Raw genomic sequence first — 24,504 nt, forward strand, 5'->3', positions numbered from 1 at the left:
TGAAAGGCTTAATTAATGCTTGTTGTGTTACAGTTCTGGAAGAAATCAGTGTAACAACTCAGCTTGAGTAACAAATTCAGTTAATGAAGCAAAACTAAATATGAGAGTGTATTGAAGGAGAAGATGGGACTTGCTCTACAGTGAACTCTGATCTTTGTTGTTTCCTGAAATAGATTTATTTCATTTGCTCACTTTCACATCACATGCTTAGAAGCCCTGTAATGTTTATGTTGAAGTGTTGCAACCAGAATTGTATGTGATAGAGGGGACTATGAAGGCTGCTCTTGAGGCCTTAGTGCTTATCTTGGATTCTTCCTTATGAGCAACATTTTTTAGCTTTTTTGTTTGGGATCTCTGGCATCCTGTCTGGGTTGTGCCCGGTGTCCTGTTTCACTCTGTGGGTGCCTTGGGCAGTTTCTGAGGATCATCCACCTCTTGTTCTTGCTAGGATGTTTTATGGCTCCAGACTGGTTCTTCAGCTTGCTACCTTTTATCTAGTGTTTGTGTTATCTTGGTATTTGAGTGAAACCACATCTGTGATGCCCTATAGTAGTTAACACACCTTTGTTCTGGTCACAGAAAACACCAGTCAGTTTTTCTATTTGTGTCATGGGTCTCTTTCTGTTGCTGTCTCTTACTCACTGCTTAGAAACAGGAAGCAGAGGCAGTTTTTCAAGTTTGCTATCTAGGTATTAATCTTATTTTTAGTAAAATCAGGTTATTGCATTCTTGGACATCACTGAAGCAGGTGCAAATAGATAATGGCTTTGCTTTTATGACAGACCTGAGAGATACAGAGTGATTCTCAGAGCATGAGAAAATTAGTTTGTTTCCAAATCATCTTGTTAATATGTAGTAACAACTATGACAGAGCAAAATCAAATATGATTGCTTACTTTCGTGGTCATTTGGAATGCTTTTATCTCACCCACTTCTGTTCTCTTGCAGGCAATAGTCATTGTTGTTACAGTTGCCTTCGTTCAGGTAAGACAGCTGTTGTCCAAATAAGATCATTGCTTTTATGTGAATTCCTTTATTAAAAAGACTGAAGCAGTTGTCTTGGTGCATTGTGCTGTGAGTGGCTGAGTAATGTGCTTTCATCCAAGTCTTTGCCTTTCCTAAAGTGCATGATTTTTCCTGCTTTAACCATGTTGACATTTCTGCACCTGTATCAGTATTATACTCAGCAATGAGAGTACTTGTAAGTCCTTGTGATAAAGAGTGTAGAAGTACATAAGCATCTAACTTCATAGAAAAGATTTTGAAAATGTAGCTCTTGCTTAAATTTTATGCAGAAATGGAAACAAAGATTGTCTTTGTTTCCCAAGTCATAAAAAAGTTTTCTTTTTGTAAATGCACAGCTTTAGTCAGGGTGTGCCCAAACCAGAATTGCTTTGTCTGTTTGTACTTTATGTATTTAATTATCTTAATTTTGTAACCTGTTTGTCCAGTTAAAGATGAGCTGTGTTACCTTGGCTGTCGGGGGGGGAGGGGGGGGCTAAGAACATGAACACAGTATTTTTGGTATTCATTTGTTAAACTGTAGCATTCAATAATGTGTCTGATCCCTGAGTTTAGAAGCATTCTGGTAAGTATTACAAAGACCTGAAGATATTGAAAGAAAATGCAAAGGACCTCTGCTGTTTTTTCAGAAGAAATGCATGTAGGCAAATCTGTAAAATTTTTCAGTGTTTGGACCATATTTGCTTTTTAACCTGTCTGATATAGAACTGTTGAAAGTCATCTCTTATCTGTTTGGAATATTACTTAATACAACTTTATTAATGAAATAAATTTCAGTAGCTGTATTTTATGTTGTGCAAGTTTTCCCTATTTAAAACTACGATCTTATTTATTTTTAAAAAAATGTCTCTGCAGGAGTACAGATCAGAAAAATCTCTTGAAGAGCTTAGTAAACTAGTGCCTCCAGAATGCCATTGGTATGTAGTTTTGTCCTTCAAGTCCTAAAGTAAATCATAGAAAGTTTAATCTGAAATGAGTAAATGGGAAAGACTTCACTTAACTTAGTTCCTTTGTGTCAAGTTTTTATGCTGACATAGGACACAGTTTGCTTTTATTTATTTCAAAGATTGTTTAATGAACCTGAAAAACTACACTGTGTGGTTGTGTCTTTGAACCCTTCCAGTGGTGTTACTGGTGTGTAAGTTCTCAGAAACAAGCAGCAAGTTAGAAATATTGTGCTGAAATGTGTAGCATTGCAAGGTGCAATGGTGTGAATGCTTTTCTCAGCCAAAATGCCAGAGAAGTCACTCTCCCTTCTCTTTGTGCCTACAGTGTGCGAGAAGGTCGGGTGGAACACACGCTTGCAAGAGATTTAGTGCCAGGGGATACAGTCTGCCTGTCAGTGGGAGACAGAGTCCCAGCTGATCTACGGTTATTTGAGGTATATTCCTGACTTGGATTTAATGTTTAGTAACTTTACTTTCTGTGGGACACATGGGAAGGGAAGATAGCCACTGAGTACTGAAGTGCAGTAAGTGTTCTTGTTTGGAGTTCACAACTATCTTGATAGAAAATTTGATACAATTACTTTCCAAATGTCACATACATCCTTAACCAATGTATGTTGTTTCTTACTGTAGGACAGGAGAAAGCATTTTTAAATTTTATATATAATGTATTCTTGAAAATGCTTTCTTTTCCCTGTTGATGTTAAATATGTGGTTAAAACATTGTTTTCTGTCTGAATGCTAAGATATTTTTCATCTGGTTGAAGGTGGTTTTCACTCTTTATTTGCATTACATTTTGAGGTCTAGTTCCACTGTTCTTCAATCGTGGAATATCAGAAAAACTTGTGAAACTGTGCTGGTGAAATCTTTTCTGTCTGACACTTTTTCATCAGTGTGTGTTGTATCTTCTAGTTTACTGAATACTTAATTTGTGGTATTAGCACTGCTGGAAGTGCTTGAGTTGAAGCAATTGCACTATAGCAGTACTTGAATGTTCTCTAAAAATGAAGAGGAATGTATATATATATTCATCTGTCATATTTTGGTGGCCTTAGTTGAATAATGTTATTTTGCTGTCAGATTGGGCATCCTCAGTTTGCTCAATATCTGGGCCATCTATCCTGTTAAATAGTGTCTGGATATAAAAATCTGTATGCCCAGGCTATCCACAGCTGATAGTTAATTAATCAGTGTTCATTTCATGACAAATTCTAAATTAACTAGTTGACAAATTTGTTTGGATTGTGTTGTTTGCCTCTGTGGTGTAGTTGGTACTTGAGTGGGTTTATTTTTTATGACTGCAAACACTCTGCTTCCCTTGGCAATTGTGCAGTCCCTGCATTGTTATGAAACTGCTGTTGCAGCAGCACCTACTTTCCTGTTCATATCTGATACCATGCTATGACAGCAGCCTGCTCAGGCCTCTTGCAAAGCAAAGCAGAAACGGAATTAGAAGTTTCTCAGCTGTCTGCAGCCCTTCACTACAGGAGAATTTTTATTGTAAGCTCTTCTTGCCGATCATTCGAAAATAAGAGCATGTCATCTTATTTTCTTCTGGTGTCTACTGGGCATTGCTACAGGATGGTGGGTTTTAAAAAGAAATTATATGGAGACAACATTTTAAGAGAAAGAACTAGATTTGTTCTGCATGTTCTCATTGATGCTGTCCTAGAAATCTGTAGAAATGATAACTAGGCACTATTTGCTTTGGGAAGGCATTTGTACAAATGAAAACTTTTCTTCAATGGTCTGATTTTTTGGGGACAATCTTGATTTTTAAAATGAATTTGCAGATCTTTTCTGGCCTAGATTTTCTGTATGTTAATGAATGGTCCATTAAGTTTTCAGATCATCCTCTCTTAAGCCAGCAAATTGAATCAAAAACTAACATACCTATAACAGTGTAGACTTGAAACACAATTCCTTTTGGTAGTGGTGATAAGTATTTCAGAACTTGTGGCTAAGTTTGAACAGTAGCAAAGCGGCATCTTCATCTTCCATCTTTGACTCAGGTGAGAGCTTTGTAGGAGTGCTTGTTGCTCAGTTGATCCTTAAAATATTGACATGTCTCCTTATCATATTAATAAATTGGTTATATTTTAATGGTCAAAATTGCGAAACTTACCATTTAACTTCCAAATACTTACAAAATAATGTCTTTTTTTTTTTACCTGTTTTGTTTTCAAAGGCTGTGGACCTTTCTATTGATGAATCCAGTCTCACAGGTGAGACAGCTCCTTGCTCTAAATCTACAGCTCCTCAGCCAGCAGCAACCAATGGAGACCTTACTTCTAGGAGCAATATTGCTTTCATGGGGACATTGGTCAGATGTGGAAAAGCAAAGGTAAAATCATTATTGAGAGAGAAGAATATGTTCCATGTTTTAACTATTTGAAGGCAGTTCTTAATTTTTAAGTTTACCTCCTGGTGATTAGTGTGATACTTTGCACAGTTTTTCTCACTGCTGCTTTTTGATACACTAGTTTAATAAGAAAACTATGGCCATAAGAGCTCAAATTCATAGGGAGCAGATGATGTGAAACTCCTCTGTCTAGGTTGTGGTGTTTTACTGCTAGAGCTAGACTCGCGTGTTTGGAAATGTGTAACAGAGAATCCGCTGTTACATGTTACCAGTTTGAGGTTTGCTTCTGGTAGTTAGTGAGTACTTCAGCAGTGAACAAAAAAGCAATTTGTTTCACTGAGGCAAAAGGTTTTTTAGGAAAAAAATCCCTGCTTTTGGCAAGAACTAATTTTATAAACCAAGTTAAATTTTTTATTGGGCTAAATGGCATTTGCCCATGATTGGAGTCAAATCTGTCAATAACAACAACTAACATTAAAACTTCAGATTTGATTTGGTTTTATCTTTATGTTGTTTTTTGGGTTTTTTTAGGGGATAGTTATTGGAACAGGAGAAAACTCTGAATTTGGGGAGGTTTTCAAGATGATGCAAGCAGAAGAGGTAAGAGAAGATATTAGAAGCAAAGACAGTTTGAAAATGTGTATTTCATTCATTAAAACTTTGAATTTATTCTGTAGGAACTTAGTTAAACATACATTGCTTTCAGTATTTCCCTTTCCTCTAGTGAAGCAAATCTTTTAGCTCTTGGACATGAAAATAGTAATTGAATGTGGTGCAACATAATTTCCATTGCTGACCTGAAGATACTAACTGTGAATATAATACTCTGCACCTGTCTAAATATTTACATAGCTTTCTGTATTGCTAAATTGAATTTTCTGTAGATGATTAAAAACATTCCTTCTGAAATATAACTGGCTTTCCAGGGCTCTAATGCCTGTATTTTGAAAATCAGTTTTATTCTTGCTACCAAGAGCTTTTTTGGTCTTGGAGGAAGTGCAGTAGCTTGTAGTTGGCATTATGGTTTTTTTTTTTTTAATAGAATTTTTATAAGACCTTTTATATTAGATTTGTTGCAGATATCACAAAGCCCTAGAAGAATATTTCTAATAAATATTTGATTTCATTGAAGTATTTTTGAATCTCATTTAATTCTGTGAAAGAACAGTCTGTTTTCCTAAAGTAAATGTATGGAAACATAGGGTATAACTGCATCTTATCCGCTGACTGACTTGAATTTTGCATCTGTGAAGAAAATTTGGTTCATTTGTTAACTGCTGCTTGTTTGCCATTCATCAAGGCTCCAAAGACTCCGCTGCAGAAGAGCATGGATCTCTTGGGAAAACAGCTTTCCTTGTATTCCTTTGGTATAATAGGTAAGATAATTTATGTAGAATAATTGCAAAATATTATCTAAAGGAAACTAGTGTGGAGGCCTGGGAAATGGAAGAATTATCTTTAAATCTTTTGGCTCCTGATTTCATTGGTCACTTTGAGTTCATGTCACTAGTCATCTGCAAATTGCATAATGTGACATAACTCTAATCATAAAGATGTTCACTTGCTTCTTCCTGCAAATGTGCTTTACTGACTTTTTGTCCTCCAAATGCTTCCTTTTAAATTGCAATGTGTCTTGGATTCTGATTCAAGGTGTGCATAAGTGAATACCTCACTTAAAGATATGATTGGGCAACTTGACTGGCTAAAGTTCTCTTCATCTTTGCTATACTAATGGAATCATGACAATGAAATAAATAATGTTTTGTAGGTAGTGCAGTAGTAAGCTTTGTTCTGGGTATTTGAATTTTTTCTTGTCCCCATGAGGCTACAGTACTTGCTGGTTTTACATTTATCCCCTTGACTGTTTTCTTTATAGGAGTTATTATGCTAGTTGGCTGGTTGCAAGGAAAGCATATCCTCGATATGTTCACAATTGGTGTGAGGTAAGATTTATGTTGTGAAATAATGCAGATAATTCATTACAGCAAGTGTTTGAAAGCTAGTGATCTATTTCATAAAATGCTTGCATACACTGCTCTTAACTTCATATAATTCAAAATGAAAATAGAAAAGCAAGTTCTTGCATATTTTTAATAATGCAGTGTGTTCCTGTTAGTCTCTTAAACTTTATATTCATATGGTGATTTCTGACTGTCTTGTGGAACATCTGCAAACAGGCAATAGAGTTCTACAATTTGAGTTTTTGTTGCTGAGTAAATAAAGTAGCTGTAATTTTACAAGGCACACGACAAAGTTATTGCAAGCTTTGTCATGTAGTTCAATAACTCAACCTCTGCTATACTATGCAAACTTAATCCCAGTGTGTTTTCTGAGAACAGCACTGAATTTAGATGGTCTAACTCCATACTCCTAGAAAAGTTGGTGGGTTGCTGATTACATGGGCATAAGTGCTGTGCTGTAGGGTTTCTTTAAGTGACAGGATCAGATTCTGAAGAATTATGCATTTGTGAGGGGAGAAAAGAAACTTGGGAACTGCATCTTTGAGCATTTACACTGTCATCAAGTTTTTTATTTGTTTGTTTTTTAAATGACCTTCAAGGCCATTCCCTCACTTAATTTGCTGCCACATCATGATCTGGCAGTAGCAATTGTGGATCAGTGGTGACATTTCCCAGTTCTGTTTAGTGCTGACTGCACTTATTCTTCACAATCTGGGCTGCTTTGCGCAGCCCTAATTAGTGTTTTGTGTAGGCAAAACAGATGTACAATTGATTTCTCCCTCTCCCCTACATTTCTTCATACTTTTGCATAAATAATGAGCAGAAATGATCTAATTTATTTCATTTGTTGCTGTCTTCAGCGGGTTTCTTATAATGAATGCTATACAACTGGAATCACATTTTGACTCCTTTTCTGTTTTAATCTCAGTGACCAGTCAGCTACAGAAACAATGGTCTGAATTGTAAATTCATCACTACTGTGTATTCCTGTGTGACATTTGAAAACAGATCTGTGTATTTACTTTCATTACAGTTTGGCTGTAGCTGCAATCCCTGAAGGACTCCCAATTGTGGTAACGGTGACACTGGCCCTCGGTGTGATGAGAATGGTGAAGAAACGGGCTATTGTAAAAAAGCTGCCTATTGTTGAAACTTTAGGTATGACTAGACTGACTTAGAGATAGTGTTTTTGGTGTAAATGTTAGGAAATACTGATGACTAATGAGGAAAACATTAGTTTGCTAGCAGTATGTTGGCATCTTCAAAATATTCCTGAAGTGAATGTGTGTTACCCTGGAGCAGTGCAGGGAGAGGTTTCTGTAGGCCTTCTAACTACTCCTTTGGAATAAATAAAATATCTGCCAGTTAATAGCATGTCATGCTAGCAATACACTAAACTGATTGTTTGCTGTAAGATGTTCTTGTTAAGTAAGACTTGTAAATTTTTTTGTACCTAAAACTTTCTTGATGTAAATTTAGGAATGGTGTTGACAGTTGAAAATAAATCCATATTTGAATATTAGAAAAAGCTTTGTAATCATAATGCACCTTCAGGATGTTAGGCTGCTTATATTAGAATATAAAATCATTTAAAAACTTTAAAGCTCAAAGAAGTTCTGTGTGCAGGTTGAGTCAAAACATGTGAAGTGCAGAACATGGAAAAGAAATAGAAATACTAAGTTAAATAAATCTGCTGCTACTGAATTCCTTTTTGCAACTTGAAGATTGGGAATTTTTTTTTTCCAGTGCCTCTAGCAGAGTTTCATTAGTGTTGCAAGGTTTTTTGATGCTTGTACAGCTCATGCTGTCATGTCTAGAAATGTCAAGATACTGCAACAGTCTCTCAGAATCTCCATTCCAGAGTTAAAAAGGCATATGCAAATCTCACATTTTTGTAATCTCTTCAAGCTTATTAAAATTTGCAGGTTTATTAGTAAGTCACTTGTGACTTACTAGTGTGACACAAATATAATGGCTGGTGTTAAGTACGTGTTGTACTTTTTAATAAAGAAGAATGACTTCTGTAAAGCAGGTTCCTAATATTTCTCCTCACCAGGAATCACAATTGAGATTTCGGTAATGCAGCTTGAGGTACAGCAGAATAAAATAAAGGAGAGGTAGTGAGTGGACACATTTTGTATAAATTGTGAATTTGGGATTTAAATTAGTTTGGAGGTTTTTCTTTATTTATTGGACAAACTCCCAAAGAGCCTTGTACAGTTATAAGTTGAAAATTTGCTGTCTCTCACTTGTTTTTATTCACAAGCAGCTGCAATATTTCTAGAAATTTGCTCAGCTTGCATACTTTTCTCTTTGTTAGTTACTCTGATTGTTCTAAATAAGAATTGTCTTATAAAAGTTAATTTGTTATTTCAGGTTGTTGCAATGTCATTTGTTCAGATAAAACTGGAACTCTGACAAAGAATGAAATGACTGTTACCCATATTTTTACTTCTGATGGGCAGCATGCTGAGGTATGTGTTGGGACACCTAGACTTGAATTTGCCTTTTTATTTTGTTGTGTGTATCAGCTGAAACATGCTGGACTATACTACAGGTAAAGCATCAGTTAAAGAAAGCATAAATTTATTGCACTAAACTCCTGTCCCTCGGTTCATTTAGTATGCAGTCTTTGAGCTGTGCTATCCAAGCCTTCTCTGGTTACAGAAGCATTTTTTTATATATGTTAAGTTCTTACAACTTTTGGCGACTACACAGAATAAGAGACAGATGCTAAGATACACAGACAAGCTGAGAGATTGTGTTTTTCTTCAGTACAAAAAGTTGAGGCTATTTTGCTGTTTCATGTATGAAGAAAACCCCCTAAAATTTACATGTTCCACACATTTAAAGTGGAGATATCCAGCTTTTTGCCTAAAAGACAGTTTATTGTGTGAACTATTCATACTGAATATGCATTTTCACTCTTGCTTTTTTATAATGGATGGACTTGCAGGATGGACGTGAAACAGTGATTGTTGAGATTAGGGAGTTGCTGGAAAGACCAATGATGTAAATCCATGTTGCTAGAAGTCTTTATGAATACTGCTACTAACTCAGCTGCATCTGGGTCAAATCATCTCCTTTTTCCTAATGGAAAGAGAACTTAAAATGGCTGTGAAATATATTAGCTGTTAATGCTGTAGATATGAGGGCTTTTTTAGGATCCTAGTAGGATGCCTGGTTTTTATGCACTAAAAATACAATTTTACTGGGTTTAACACCTTCTGAAGTATAACTGAGAGGCTGTTCAACTGTTTCTTTTTTTTTTTTTTTAATAACTCTATGGAAGTAGGACTCTGCTCTGTAATTCCATTCCCCTGCAGGGGGTATGCATTATTAATCAGGGTAGAGAAAAATAGGAGAAAAAGTTAGAAAGCAGAAGAAAGAAGAAAAAAGAAAGCAGGCCTAATACTGTAAGGAAACAACATACACTACATTTATTTATGCTGAGGAATAAAATTGATACTGTTAAAAAAAAATTAGTCTCTAATATATTTTATTGAATTCAGACTGCTGCTGCATTAGAAGCTGAGTAAGAAGAATTCATGCACACTGAGTAAAAGCAGCATTATGAATGGCCTTTTGAAATTCTTCTGTAGATTATAACAAAAGCTGAGAGCAGTTAACCTGGTGAACACTACATTGCATGCTGCTTGTCTTGCAGGTTACTGGAGTAGGTTATAACAGGTTTGGAGAAGTGATGCTCGATGGTGAAGTTATTCATGGTTATAACAACCCATCCATTAGCAAAATTGTGGAGGTAAGGTCTTGGCAAAGAAAGGTGAGTTTTAACTGATGATGTAGCATGAGAGCTTTGCACGGCATTTACTTTGTGTTCTGTTTTCTCCCCTTTCCTTCCTCATCATTTAGGCTGGTTGTGTGTGCAATGATGCCTTGATTAGAAACAACACATTGATGGGGAAGCCAACAGAGGGGGCTTTAATTGCACTGGCTATGAAGGTGTGTACTTGATGGTGCTTTTTGGATTCATGGCAGGTGGGAAATGTGTAGAAATAATTTGTGGCTTTGTTTTTCTCATTTTCTTCTCTTTTGGATCTCCTAGATTTGTATTGCAACTGCTCATCTCCTATGTTTCTTTCTTGTAAATCTTGGGCATTCTGAAGGATCAGAAAAAAAAATTTACAAGTGAAGTAAAATCTCTATTTTCATCTTTTTGCACTTAGTACTGTCTTTTCACCTGCCACAAACTGATTTACCTGTTGAATATTGATTGTACTGTCTCTTTCCCAGTTTCCCATCAGTAGCAGAGGGAACTTGGTAACTGAGTATTGGTGACTGCAGAATTTATAATGCCTCTCAAGTGCAGGGCTTTTGAATTGTAGACACTGTCCTGAAGTGTTTGGGTTCTTTTCTGTTGGGAAGGGAGCAGGGTTGTTGTTGGTTTTTTGTGTAATGCTGTGACACACCCATTACAGCTACTGAGAAATGTAGCAAGGCTCATGCTGAAGCCTGAAAGAAGTTTCCAAGTGTTTTCAGTGCTAGTTTGCCAAGAAGTCTATGTAAGTTGGAACAGTGTGCTCAAAAGGCAACTTTGGAGATGAAATTGTTCTTTAATTAAGTGATGTTTGCTAACTAAGGTGTTTTAACAAGTCATCAAATTTCATACCTGTTTGAAAAGAAAAGGTCCTGACATTGTGGTGGTGCTTCTGTTTTATACAGATGGGTTTAGATGGAGTCCAGGAGGACTACATAAGGAAGGCTGAATATCCCTTCAGCTCAGAGCAAAAATGGATGGCTGTTAAATGTATTCACAGAACACAGCAGGTAAACTTCAATCACTGTTTCCATGAGCACTGGCTCTGTAGAATGGATATCTACCTTGTTTAATATCTTCATTTTTCGCTTCAGAAGTTTTGGAAGGCTGGCAGTAGTGCACAGTCCTAGAAATATGGCTTGATAATAGACACAGCTTTAGTTTCAAGCTCTGAAGTAGAGAAAAGGAATCTCAAGAAATAATTTCCATAAAAGACATCCTGGAAGATTATTTTAAGTGTTTTGAAAACTGAGACCTTGAATGTATACTTAACTATTTCTCCTTCCTTCTTCTTTCTTCTCAAATATCCAAAGCAATTCTGCCAGTCTTCTGCTGTTCCAGTGCTGCATAGTTACACAATGAATTAAGAGCAAGAATATGCATTGATGTTCAATCGTAAAATTTCATTTGTTTTGAAACAAAGGGTTTCTGGTTTGATGCAGACATCACATCCCCAGCGTTGACAAATTTTATTGATGTCAACACTGGCATGGATTATCAATAAAACCCACTCTTTTAATCTCTTTTTCTGCCTTCTGGTGCTTTCACATACATATGTGCATTCATGTTTCATTTAGATCCATATAAATGTTTTTGTTACAAGTATTGACATAATCACTGCCAGTCTGATAACCGGAGCCTTCTAGACAGTATGTGCAACAACAGACCTTACATTAGATTTGTGAAAAAAATCTTGCAGTACTTCAGATCAAAATCAGGCTTGCTGACAGTGTTCCAATATCACTGTAAAATCTGCTTTGGAAAGAAGGCACTTGACTCTTTTTAGCTATAGGGGTTATATTGTTGATTATCCATGTCTTTGTAAAGAGCACAAATTCCTATAAGATTTTAATTTATGTAAAGACTTACTGTGTCTGTGTTTTGGAATCAGCAATTTTAAAAGAATGGTGGAAAATTAATAGTAGATTGAAAGAGAACATAAATTATTTGAAGACTAAGAATATGCAGTGGATTTAGAAGCTTGGAACTCTCTTAAGCCTATCATTAAAGATTGAGGTAACTTGACTGCTGTACATATGAATAACTTCACAGGAAGAAAATAGGTATATTAAAAAAGAGTTTTTTAGTTCAACTGGAGAGAAAGATGAGTGATCAGTGATTGGAAATTCAGCTGAAGCAGCAGTTCTTAATGGAAAGGGAGGGAGGAGAAGGAATGAGTTGATTTAGCATTGGAGTTAAGTGTTTGAGGTAGCTGGTGGACTCTCAGTCCCATGATGTTGTCATATCAAGGCTAAATGCATATCTGGAAAATATTAGAGTTACTAGGCCTTGTACAAGAATGGAGGGGATGTTTAACGACCTGTACAGCTGGTCTGATGAGGAGCTTAAGGTCTTTCAGGTCTAATGTCCTGTGCAGGTTGAATTTCTGTCCTTTGCATTACCTCTTAGTCTGTAAACTGTGTCTTGCAGTGCCTGTGTTCTGAAATGAGAAATTGATTATTAGCTTGGCTCTTTTGACTTTACCACTCTTGAATTTACACTGTCTAGAGACACTCAAAAGAACAGATTTTTATGTTTAGAAGTGTAAGTTTGATTTGCATTATGTTCTTAAGGTTGTTAACAAAAGTGCACGTCATTCTTATGTACCCATGTGTGTATGTACTTGTGTATGTGTGGTTATGCATGCACGCATGTGTGCACAGCAGCTCTTTTTTCTTTTAGGACAAACCTGAGATTTGCTTTATGAAAGGTGCTTATGAACAAGTCATTAGATACTGCACATCCTATAACTGTAAGGGACAGAGCCTACCCCTGGTGCAGCAGCAGAGAGAGCAATACCAGCAAGAGAAGGTGTCTATGGGTTCTGCAGGGCTTAGAGGTAAGGCTGTTTCAAAAGTCTCTCAAAATATCAATTTCATTTAAATAGCACTGCTTGTTGTTAAAAAAAACCCTAAACCAACAACAACAAACAAGAGCAACCCAAAACACTGGGATCTTCTTCTCTGGTTGGTTGGGGGTTTTTTGTTCAGTAAGTGCCACTGTGCTTAGTTTTTAGGCCTGTATAATACCATGATTAAACTGCAGAGGATGAGAGGGCACTGTTGCTTTCTGTCATCTCTTGCCTATGACCATAACTGAACTGTACATTGCTACTTCATGGCTTCCATACCTTATTATAGATGCCTGTGGAGTTTTTTTAATGTGAATATGTTTATTTGTCCATTACTTTGGCTTCTCTCACCTTCATGAGTTAGGCTAGCATAACTGATTGCAGGTCAGGAGATGCCATTAGAATTATCTTCTGTGTTAACAAGCTGTATAGAATTTTAGATAAAACAAAATATTTTTCACAAGATGATTGACAGGAGTTGATTATGGGCCAGGATTATACATGACTGGCTTTCTTTGGCCTCTGTGAAGAGATCTCTAGGCTGTTAAGTCTGTGCACAGCTCTAAAATTAATTAAAAATTAATTTTTAAATTTTATTTTTAAAAGGAGCCACAGAGTACCTTTGCTGTACTCTGTGGCTCAGGAAAATCCTAAAATACAAATTATTAGAAGCTGAGAGGATATGCTAGGAGTGGTATTTTCTTTTGTTGTTTTATTTGAACAGTCATTTGTTCTGTCTGTCAAAAAAATCAAAGGTAATGTTTTGAAAAGAGCAAACTTGCTTTTTCCTTACAACTCTAATGACATTTAAATATATTTGAATTAAGAATCCTACTTGAAAAGACATTTCAGAAAATATTCAGCATGTACTCAATGAAATCTGCCTCTCAAAAGGTAAAAAAAGACATTTCAGAAAATATTCAGCATGTACTCAATGAAATCTGCCTCTCAAAAGGTAAAAAAAAAAAAAAAACTAAAGCAGAAAATAAATATGATAAATGATCCTCCCTTTCATCCTAATGCATAAAAGAAATGCACAGAGAAATCACAAAGTTAGATGTGGTTCTCTTTCCACACAGTCAAAATATAAACACTTTCAGATGAGAATAAATAGGAAAGTTATCTTTAAAACCTGGCTGTTTGGTAAGGAGTTCTTTAGAAGACAAGAGTGTACATAAATAGGCGATTGTGAACGCTCAGCATTGCTACTACCAAGGTTTAAAAAAAAGGAAAATATCGATTCCAGCCCTTTGCTTTATGCTAGCTTGTTAGTTAGAAACAGTTGTTTTAAATGCTGATGTAAATGTTAATTTGAAATCTTAACATTTTAATTTCTTTTTTTTCTTCAAGTTCTGGCCTTAGCTTCTGGTCCTGAGTTAGGACAGCTGACATTTTTGGGGCTTGTGGGAATAATCGATCCCCCGCGGACTGGTGTAAAAGAAGCTGTTACTACGCTCATCACCTCAGGAGTTGCAATAAAAATGGTTACTGGAGATTCACAGGAAACTGCAGTTGCCATTGGTATGAGCAGTTCCCTGCCTTTCATATTTTCTTGTTTTCTGTTTAGCTAATTGTTAGGAAGTGTGTGTATTAAGTCTTTAACATTTGTGAGTTCTGTATTTTGGGTGAATGTATGGCACGGTGGAATTAGCAGGGAAAAAGACCCAAAAACCCCACAATCCTAGCCTGAAGTGATACTTCGGTTTCAGCTTGAATAGCTGCTTTTCTAGTTTAGTTAACATGACTTTGGCTGTTTGAAACTGTATTTTTTTCATGTTGTTTACTTAATACATATGCTTGATTTCTGATTCTTACTGTTACACCACCACCAGCACCCTGCCTACCCTCAGCTTTGGGATGAACTAAAAGAGCCAGTGACAGTCTGTGCTGTCTAGTAGTTTTGTCCATATAACTAAGTTTGAACTTTAAGTATTATTAATAAATATTGAAACAAACTGCATAACTTCTTTTTACAATACAGTGCATTAAAGAACAAGCACTTCAGCCAGAATGAGAATTTTTTACAAACAGGATGATGAACAGTTCAGTGTGCATGTGAAGAGTATATCCTCAAACTCGGAGTATTTTATCAGAGGTTTTTTTTCTTTTCCTTGTCTCCCTCATGTTATTTTTCATCTTCTGTCATGTTATTTTTGAACTGTAAATTCTTTGAGATAACTGAGCTCCTCTATTTGTTTATGACACCTGACAGAATCAATTAAAAACCTTTAGACCTAAAAAGACTAAGCAAATAAATACCTGATTTAGGATAGACTTTGTAGCATGTTGAGGGTTTATGTAATTTACTCCAACATGCTGAATCAATAATGTAGTAAGGTGTTCTCCTCCAGGTATTTCAAATCTGAAATGCTGCAGGAAATATTAGCATTAAAAAAAATTTAAAAAAAGAGTACTTAATGTCTTAAAAGGGTAAATTATCATCATAAGGTTTTTTTTATGATTTTTTTACAGCTAGTCGACTAGGATTGTATTCCAAAAATTCACAGGCAATCTCTGGAGAAGAGATAGATGATTTGGATATTCAGCAGCTTTCTCAAATAACACCAAAGGTTTGTTTTGATGTACTACTTACTGATATGTGGCAAAGGATACATTTACATATTGAGAAATGCTTTTTTTCTGTGGCAAGCTAAAATACAATTCCTGAGTGACAAATAATATTGTTCTAATAAGTATCTTTTTTCTGACATGACCAATATGAAAATCTATTTTGTTCAACTTATGCAGTTATCTTTTTAGATATCAAAAAATAAATTGCTTCTGTCTCTTTTAATGATTCAGGGGGTTGCTTCTGTCTCTTTTAATGATTCAGGTTTTTTTTTATCTTTAACTTTCATTTTGCCACCTCTTACTGAACTTTTTGTATTATTAGGCCATTTTATTTGTGAGCAACTCAGTTCATTTATATAATCTTAGAGTCTGCATGTTCAGACAGTCTATTCTTTTGTAATTTGTAAGACTTGTCCATGTTTCTAATTATTTTGATCAATCTGAGGTCACTAGTTGAGAATTTTGAAGGGGTCTATTTAATAAGTTACTGCTTAATACTTTTTTAGTTATTTAATAACTAAATGGATTAACCAATGTCCAGGTTATGAATGTGAAGACATAATCAAATGCAATAGAGGCTCAAGTTTAGCCATGTTGCAAAATTCTTGCAGCAAAATGCTGCTCTGTTTGCAAAGAACTGCAAAATTAGACTGCAGCATGCTTGAGCCTGGTGTAAGCAAGCCAAAAGCCAATATTTGCAAGCAAGAAATGTGCATGTCAGCTTTCTGTCTTTTCTTAGTGACTCACAGAAACTGGGAAAAAGCAAGAATTATGTGGCAAATAGTAATTTTTAGTTTATGTGGTAATATATGTTCTTAAGGGCTGTCCACATTAAATAACTGAAATAGATACAAATTTACTTACACGTGTTTGACCTTTGACCCAATTGCTTTTCTAGGTGTTTGCTTAAAATCTTACTAGGAATTAAAATCAACCGATAAGATTGATAGCTGTATACAGACTAAACTGATTGATGAGAAATCTAGCTTTTGGTAGGCTTCTTGAAAAGGAAAAATGCTAACTGTATGGAGTTTATGGAAAACTAAATTCCACGTGCTCAAATTTCAGTTTACAGAGAAGTCCAGAGACAAGAAAAATCTGAAAATTGGTCCTTTGAAGTCAGAATTTTTGATTATCTTTAAAACTTCAATTGTTAATAATATGCTGTAAACTAGTAAAATTGAAATCTCCTGAGTAGCTTGTCACTTGTGCTGACAAGGAAAAAGGATGGTGATTGTAGAGTCAGTGCCACAATTGCCTGCATGAATTTAGTCAGGAAGGCCAGCAGCAAGCCATTATACCTCAGTTGCTTCATTATTTTAGAAGGCTTTTAAATTGCACATTCTATCTTGAAATAAGCAGCACTAACTTTGTTTACCAGGACACACTTTGAATCTCCTCTTAAATTATTTCACTTAGTTAAAAACATAGCTCACTGGTGCTTCAGCTTAAGAGCTAACAAGAATACAGTTGGCCTTTGATTGTATTTTTTACCCTCTACCTTAAGAGAATCCAATGCAATTCTTTACATATCTGAAATTTTCACCACTGTTTCATTACTCTTTTAATAGGTTGCAGTATTCTACAGAGCCAGTCCCCGACATAAATTGAAAATTATAAAGGTATGTCTTATAGAGGCTCAAATGCTGGACTGTTGCTGTGGGTATTGCCTGTGCTGCCTTTACTTATACTATAATGTGCTACAGTGTGTCAAGATGAAATCAGATATGCATCTAATTTGGCAATGAAGTGTACTTGAAAATATTACATAGAAAAATGCATAGTGCCCACAAGGAATAGGTAGGTAACATTGTGCTTTCTTCTATGTAGGGAGCTGGGGATTGATTCTGATTTTGTGTCACATTGCAGATGAATTGACTAGGAGCTTGAAAGAACCATATTTCTGATACTTGTCAGATGGGATAAAAGGGAATGAATTTCAAGCTGTGTCTGTGGCAATGCCTCTATTCAGAAGTTAACAAAAGAAGGTAGCAAAGAAGGGGGGACTCAGTGTAACAATTGGAACAATCAGAAAAGTAACAATAAGGAGAAGTCAAAACACTGAGACCATAGGGATGCATGCATGACTTATGAGAAGGTGATAATGGTAATGTGGAAATACAATATCTTCTGTCTTTCACTAGAGTTTTTTTCTTTTGCCTAAAGGCAGATTTTAAATAGCCTAGCCTTAGGCTGTGAATATATGAACTGAAGTTTAACCCAAAATCTTGTATAAAAGCTATTTAGAACAGAAGGAGCAGCTTTTTTCTTTAGGATATTACAGTGCAACTATAAAAAATGGGGGAGGGGGAGCAGTGACACAAACCTTGTATCTAGAATAATTTTATAGAATGAGTTATTTCAATCCCTGATTTAAGTTCTTTTCCCTCTCTTTAGTCCCTGCAGAATAATGGTGCTGTGGTAGCTATGACAGGAGATGGAGTGAATGATGCTGTTGCTCTGAAGGCTGCAGATATTGGTGTAGCCATGGGACAAACTGGAACAGATGTTTGTAAAGAGGCAGCAGATATGATCCTCGTGGATGATGATTTTCAGACAATAATGTAGGTGGCCTTTATGTACATTTGTACTATATAACTTTAATGAGATGATGTCTGGGTTAAACAAATAGAAGTTTCCCTGAACTTGTAAATGAGCTTGTAGCTGCTGTAAATGAGTTTTCTGCTCAGTCAGAAGTGTTAGATGTTTGGAAACATAACTGAGGTGAAATTGAGTCTATTAGCGGTTAGTAGGTTTCATTCAATTTTGTACTTCAGAAGCATAAAACTAATGAAAAAATGACAGAGCATTCCACTCAAGATTTTAAAAAATTACATAGATCTCTGTTTTCAACTCTTAAATGTGGTGATTTCAGAAAAGGAAAAAAAATATTAACTATTTAGATGTCACAGGTGAAAATAGGTTATTAGTGTCTGGTGACCAGCTGTTTGTACTTGTTCATTTTTTTGGTCAGTGTATTTCAAAAAGAGCTTAGCTAAACTTAATCCTATTTTGACTTTAATTCATCTGACTTTTGAAGGTAGTGATTGTTGACAGAGCTGATATGCTGTCTGGCAAAATAGCCTTCATTTTGAAATTATGCATCAATCCCAGAACACTTTGGTTCTAAAGTATGACATTTAACCCTTGGGAAGAAGTGAAAAGTGCAGTATAAGAAAATCTGCCTATGTAACAGTATGTCAGAATATGATCTGAGGTTGTCACACTAATTCAGCCAACAGAAATTTGCTGTTATGCAAAACCATAACAGAGAAGGGAATCATTTTAACATAGGCAGAAGAGTACATAGGAAGGACATCTGTAGTCAGTACTTTACATGGGCTTGGTGAGGTTTTTGCTGGACTGTTAGCCAGTTTTGCTCGTGTCATCAGGAGAGTTCTCAATAGGAGAGAGAGAGGAGTGATGAATGCTAAGGAAAAAAAGTATGAACTTCCATAGTTTTACATCTTTTCCCCACCTTTTAAGTTATCTTTGTTTTAAGTTACCAAAGGAATGCTGTTTAATTCTTGCGGGAGCGTAAGAAAAAAAATCAGTTTTATTTGCAGCAAAGTAGGTGTGATTTGGGTACCAGAAAATCCTTTTTCACTGCAGTAGTTGTGATAATGTGATAGGCAAGTTGTGACACGTACTAGGGGTTGTGAAGATGGTCTGTACATATTTCATTCTGGTACAGGAAGAATGCATGGTCCTCTAAAGCCATGTTGTACTGCTGTGCTTTTTTTAAAGTGGGGGGGGGGGGGGGGTTGTTGGCTTTTTGGAGTTTGTTATTTTGAGGGTTTTTTGTTTGTTTTGTTTTGTTTTTTTTTTTTAATAATCTGACTTGATTTAGAAGGGTCAAGGATGGTGGTGAATTGTGAACATAAAGGAGATCTTACTCTAATAATTACACTTTCAAAGTTAAGCATCCTGAATAATCATAAATAACTTGTGATTATTCACAATCACAAAATAGTTTGGGTTCTTATAGTCAAGTTGAAAAACAATGACTACCAAAGTTAAAAGAACCTCAGCTCCATTTGCTTCTTTCTGGTTTTATTGGTGCTTAAATTAATAGCTTTTTTGGTTTGTTTTAAGCTTTTTTGGCAGTAGATTCATTTGTCTTGTAATGTAATCTTTGTTTTTAATTGCAGGTCTGCAATTGAAGAGGGTAAAGGAATTTATAATAATATAAAAAATTTTGTTAGATTTCAACTGAGCACGTAAGTTTGAAAAGCTGTCAGTATCAGAAGTTTCTTGTGAATGAATCAAAGCATGAAGGAGATGCATTAATTCATGTTAATACTGTAAATTTTGAGGAGGATGCTGATATACTGTGCTTTTGAGTTTTCACTGTTTTGTGTTTGGTGGCTTGTTTTATTTTTAAAGACCCAGAAGTTAGTGCAATAAACAGACATGTAACTTTGTCATAGTTCTTTCTGCTGAGATGTGTAAAGTGAGTTACTGAAGGGATCATGAGAAGCAGCAGAGCTGCCTTTGGATCCCTGTTTAAATGGGAAGCTCATAGTCAGTCCCTCCTTAACCAGTGCATGTATTCATATGGAGGAAGCCAGAGAATCAGGAGGGTAGTTCTTCTGAAATCCATGTATTGGTTTGTGGAATGAGCTAACTATATGAAGGTGAATTCCTTTTCTTGCACACAAGGATTCATGTGCTAGCTACATAATGCACATGTAAGGTAAGAGGACAAGAGTTTATTAAGCCTTAGTTTCAAATTTTTTGTGAGTTTATCTGATTGGATCTGGACTCAGGGACATGTTTTTTCTCTTCACCATGTTGTTTGTGTACTTTTTTGAAGCCTTCATGACATTTCAGAGTGGTCTGAAATTTGTAGAAGTTTAAAAAACAAACAACCAAATCTGAAACCTCTGATAAAACAAACTCAGAAAAGCTCTACAAGAACCCCAACCCACAAACAACAAATACCACTCAAAAAAACCCCTCCAGAAGAACACAAAATTCACAACAAAAACTCCCAACACAACAAAACCGAGAAAAGACCGGTATGTTTACCTGCATAAACACTGTAACAAGTGGCATATACTTTCAGTCTTACCAGCTGTCCTGTCCAGTCTTACCAAGACTAGCCTAGGAATCTGCTGCTGAAAAATAACTAAGCACAGATGTTCTAAGAAAATGTCCTTACCTTTTTTGATTAATCAGTTACCCTTTGGTTTTTTCTGTCCCTCTTTGCAGAGAGAGCATAATAGGGTTCAGTACAGTGCTAAATTTGGAATTATTGTAAGCCTTACTTTCTTCTCCTTGGTTATGAAACCTCTTAATCTTGCACCGAGAGCAAGTAGTGCATACTTGTTTACAGAGGTTTCTAATGCTGAGCTTGCAGCCAGCTAATCTGTTTTTCAGTCTTTGGCCTGCCTTCTCATCTTGCTAGTAATGAGGAGTGGTTGTAGGTATTTTTAGGGAGCTTGAGTAGTACCTTGTCTTGACTGACCAGTCAAACCAGGGACAGGTGCACAGAGTAAGTTTGTTTACGTCAGCAGTGGAAAAGCAGTTTGTTTTTCAAAACCACGTTTAGAAGTTTGTCTTTTGGCACAAGAAAATGATAGGACCCAGTCCCCCATAAAAAAATTTCAGAATTATCACTCACCATCAATTAGGTGATGGTAAGTGATAATTCTGAAATGTTACCGAAGTTTGGGAGGTTTTAAAATGCAAATTTGCTGCCTTTTTATTGCTAGAACCAATGTTGTTTTAAATATGGACTTTGTCAGAATGAGTATTTGAAAGGATTTCATGCTCTATCTTTAAAGTTCAACAACATCAGTCATGATTCACATTGTCAAAATATGTATCCACTCTTAAACAGTTGAAATGATGATTACAAAGCAGTTATCAGTGGGTCTTCAGAAATGTTCAATGCTGACAGTTGTAAAAATGGATTCTTTCAACAGGAGTATAGCAGCACTGACTTTAATCTCACTGGCTACATTAATGAACTTTCCTAATCCTCTCAATGCCATGCAGATCTTATGGATCAATATTATTATGGATGGACCTCCAGCTCAAAGGTAAGTAATTACTCTTAACTCTGTTGGGTTCTGTATTCATTTTATTTCAACAAGGGAAATGGTTGATCATAAAGGGCACTGTGAAATGTTAAACTTCAGTGAGATGTTTCAGAAGTATCAAACTTTTCTCTGCAATGCCCTGAAAGGTGGATGTAGTCAGGTGGGGGTTGGTCTCTTTCTCCAGGCAGCAAATGACAGAACAAGAGGACACAGCCTTAAGCTGTGCCAAGGGAGCTGTAGGTTGGATATTAGGGAAAAGTTTTTTTACCAAAAGAGTGATAAAGTTCTGGAATTGTCTGCCCAGGGAGTCACCTAGGTGGAGTCACCTAGATGTGTTTAAAATAAGGTTGGATGTGGCACTCAATGCCATGGTTTAGTTGAAGTGTCAGGGCACATGTTGGATGTGATGATCTTGAAGGTCTCTTCTAACCCAGTGATTCCGTGTGAACTTTCTCTGTGAACTTCAATGTCTGTAGTATGTTTCTGTGTTAATTCTATTTAGTTTGCTTTAGTATCTAATTACATGGAAGTAGCAGGGCTAGTGGATATGCCCGTGAATTTTGCATGCAGGGTTCTGGCTTCCCTCTGGGTTCTTTCTCTGACCCTCTTTACTGCAAGTAGATGGTAGGGTGAGAGATGGTGAGGAACTAGAATTAAATCATCTTTTTGTCAACTCAGAAAACCTAATGCTTAAGTTAGAAGCAGTGAATTAATTTTATGATGATAAAAATGTAAAATGTTCTTTTAATTGTAAGCCTTGGGGTGGAGCCTGTGGATAAAGATATTATTCGAAAACCTCCAAGAAATCTGAAGGACAGCATTCTGACCAAAAACCTGATCATTAAAATACTGGTTTCATCAATAATTATTGTCTGTGGAACACTGTTCGTCTTCTGGAGAGAGGTATGACAAAAGTGCAAAACCTAGAGTAGAAACAACCTAAATTAAAAGAAATCCTTTTTATACCAGCAGTTGGAATTCAGAGTTAATATGAGCTTAGTCATGAGTTTTGGCCATGCTTATTTTATACTAGCAGAGTAGAAGGGAAGATTTGCAAAACAGTTGTTGAAAAGTGAAATTTATCCCCAATCTCTATTTTAACATAGACTTTTTCAGGTTGCAAATCTAGTTTGGAAACTTTGCCCATAGAAAGTAATTATGTAAATCTTCTAACCAGATTATTATGAAACAGCCATTTGACTTTGTTTTCCCTGTAGAGAAAAACGTTATGTGAACATTTGCTAGTGTATCATAGAACTCCTGCTATTCCATGTGCTAGAATAAATGTTGGTCAGGAGGCTTCATTTAATCCTAGCTTGGAGTTAGAAATTTTTATAAATTACAGGTGATTTCATGTATGGTTTAATAAATCAGCTTGGGGCAGACACCTTTCTTTTGCTTTCATTCCCTAACTGGTAAAACTTATTGTAGAACTGTTGTAATAATTTCTTTAATTGACTTTGTTTAATTGTGGAGGGTTTAAAGCATGCTAAAGCCATTTCATTTTATTTTGTTGGCAGTTAAGAGACAATGTAATAACACCACGAGATACAACAATGACTTTCACCTGTTTTGTATTTTTTGATATGTTCAATGCTTTGAGTTCTAGATCTCAGGTAAGTGATTCATACTGTCCATTTACACAGTATTAACACAATAATCAGTTTTCTTTGAGGGAAGATCTTACTGTGTTTGTTTCAAGTGTTTTTCCTGCAGATTTACTTCACATCTGCTGTTAAGCTCAGAGTTTTATGTATTTATTAGGTAGGATTTCTTAAATTACAGATAAATTAATTACTTAATTTGTTTACTTGGTGGTGTCCTGACAAAAGCAAGAAAGTTGTTATTAAGAGCTGAAGTGTGATGGTCCTTTCTATTGCTGTGTATACTTGGTTGTTTTTTTTCTCTTCCTGGAAATTCTGTCAGTTCAGCAGCCTTACCAGAATGTGAAATTTCTTGAAGGCCTTAGCTTTTATAATTTGTAATCCTAAACCCATAGTTCAAGAAAAATTGCTGAAACTGGTCTGTGTTTTTTAATCTGTGTATATTTTTTTATTTTAAGGAAACAAGTCTGAAATGTTGTAATAGTATACATGACTACATTTACTGTAATTTGTGGTCTTATCTGTTATGGAATAGTGTAGTGGAAATCTGTTTCTGATGAACTGTACTTGTGGAATAGTGAGATCAATATGCAAGTTCTTGACTATGATGACAAGACTTGTACTCTATTTGCCAGGGAGAAAATGCAATTAGTCCGTTCAAGAACTTGTTCTGGATTATCTAGGAGGTCAACAGGAATACTTTATATTTTGCTAAAAGTCTGGATGAAAAGAAATTGTAGTTTCTTGTCTAGATAATCAAGATTACATATTGTTGTAATCTTAATGTAACATATGATTGTTTTTACAGACAAAATCTGTGTTTGAGATTGGACTTTGCAGTAACAAAATGTTCTGCTACGCTGTCCTTGGATCTATAATGGGACAGTTATTGGTAATTTATTTTCCTCCACTTCAGAAGGTTTTCCAAACAGAAAGCCTGAGTGTCTTGGGTAAGAACAGTTCCCTTTTCAAAACTGTCCATTAAGGATTAAGTTATAAATGTGGTGTGGTTCTGTAAGATCACTTTCTGTCTTTTTGTATACAGCAGGAATACAAAGCTTGCTGATGCTTTTTGTTTTGTGGGTAGGGGTTTTGTTTGTTTCATTGATTGGTTTTTAGTTTTATGAATCATTCTAGATGTTTTCTTTCGGAACCTTTATTTAAAAGCATATGGTACATAACTGATCAGTGTGTTCTTAAATTTATATGAAGGTGCTTATTTATTTGGGAGTTTTTAATATAAATTTTGTTACAGGCAAAATTATTGACTTATTAGGTTGCTGAGCACTGCTAATTTAACTAGTTCACAAATTTTTTTCTCTAAATATAAGCACCTTACTTAGAAATCCAATCCTTTAA

The 24,504-nt window shown here is 35.7% G+C and overlaps 1 protein-coding gene across 7 annotated transcripts in view; it reads left to right on the forward strand.

Annotated features, from left to right (window-relative positions):
- ATP2C1 (ATPase secretory pathway Ca2+ transporting 1) overlaps positions 1 to 24,504 on the forward strand; it is a 61,836-nt gene that overhangs the window by 36,081 nt on the left and 1,251 nt on the right. For all 7 annotated transcript variants that reach the window (XM_063155740.1, XM_063155699.1, XM_063155688.1 and 4 more), the window contains 22 exons: positions 949 to 984; positions 1,879 to 1,940; positions 2,296 to 2,404; positions 4,160 to 4,315; positions 4,865 to 4,933; positions 5,634 to 5,709; positions 6,210 to 6,276; positions 7,328 to 7,452; positions 8,671 to 8,768; positions 9,962 to 10,057; positions 10,168 to 10,257; positions 10,978 to 11,082; positions 12,755 to 12,911; positions 14,274 to 14,444; positions 15,396 to 15,493; positions 17,066 to 17,116; positions 17,892 to 18,058; positions 19,646 to 19,714; positions 21,425 to 21,541; positions 22,297 to 22,444; positions 23,062 to 23,157; positions 23,954 to 24,095. In XM_063155740.1, coding sequence (XP_063011810.1) covers positions 949 to 984; positions 1,879 to 1,940; positions 2,296 to 2,404; positions 4,160 to 4,315; positions 4,865 to 4,933; positions 5,634 to 5,709; positions 6,210 to 6,276; positions 7,328 to 7,452; positions 8,671 to 8,768; positions 9,962 to 10,057; positions 10,168 to 10,257; positions 10,978 to 11,082; positions 12,755 to 12,911; positions 14,274 to 14,444; positions 15,396 to 15,493; positions 17,066 to 17,116; positions 17,892 to 18,058; positions 19,646 to 19,714; positions 21,425 to 21,541; positions 22,297 to 22,444; positions 23,062 to 23,157; positions 23,954 to 24,095 — 2,305 coding nt within the window. The remainder of the gene's footprint in view (positions 1 to 948; positions 985 to 1,878; positions 1,941 to 2,295; positions 2,405 to 4,159; positions 4,316 to 4,864; positions 4,934 to 5,633; positions 5,710 to 6,209; positions 6,277 to 7,327; positions 7,453 to 8,670; positions 8,769 to 9,961; positions 10,058 to 10,167; positions 10,258 to 10,977; positions 11,083 to 12,754; positions 12,912 to 14,273; positions 14,445 to 15,395; positions 15,494 to 17,065; positions 17,117 to 17,891; positions 18,059 to 19,645; positions 19,715 to 21,424; positions 21,542 to 22,296; positions 22,445 to 23,061; positions 23,158 to 23,953; positions 24,096 to 24,504) is intronic.

This window comes from Melospiza melodia, chromosome 1 (assembly GCF_035770615.1).
Source record: "Melospiza melodia melodia isolate bMelMel2 chromosome 1, bMelMel2.pri, whole genome shotgun sequence".
Classification (NCBI taxonomy): Eukaryota; Metazoa; Chordata; class Aves; order Passeriformes; family Passerellidae; genus Melospiza; species Melospiza melodia.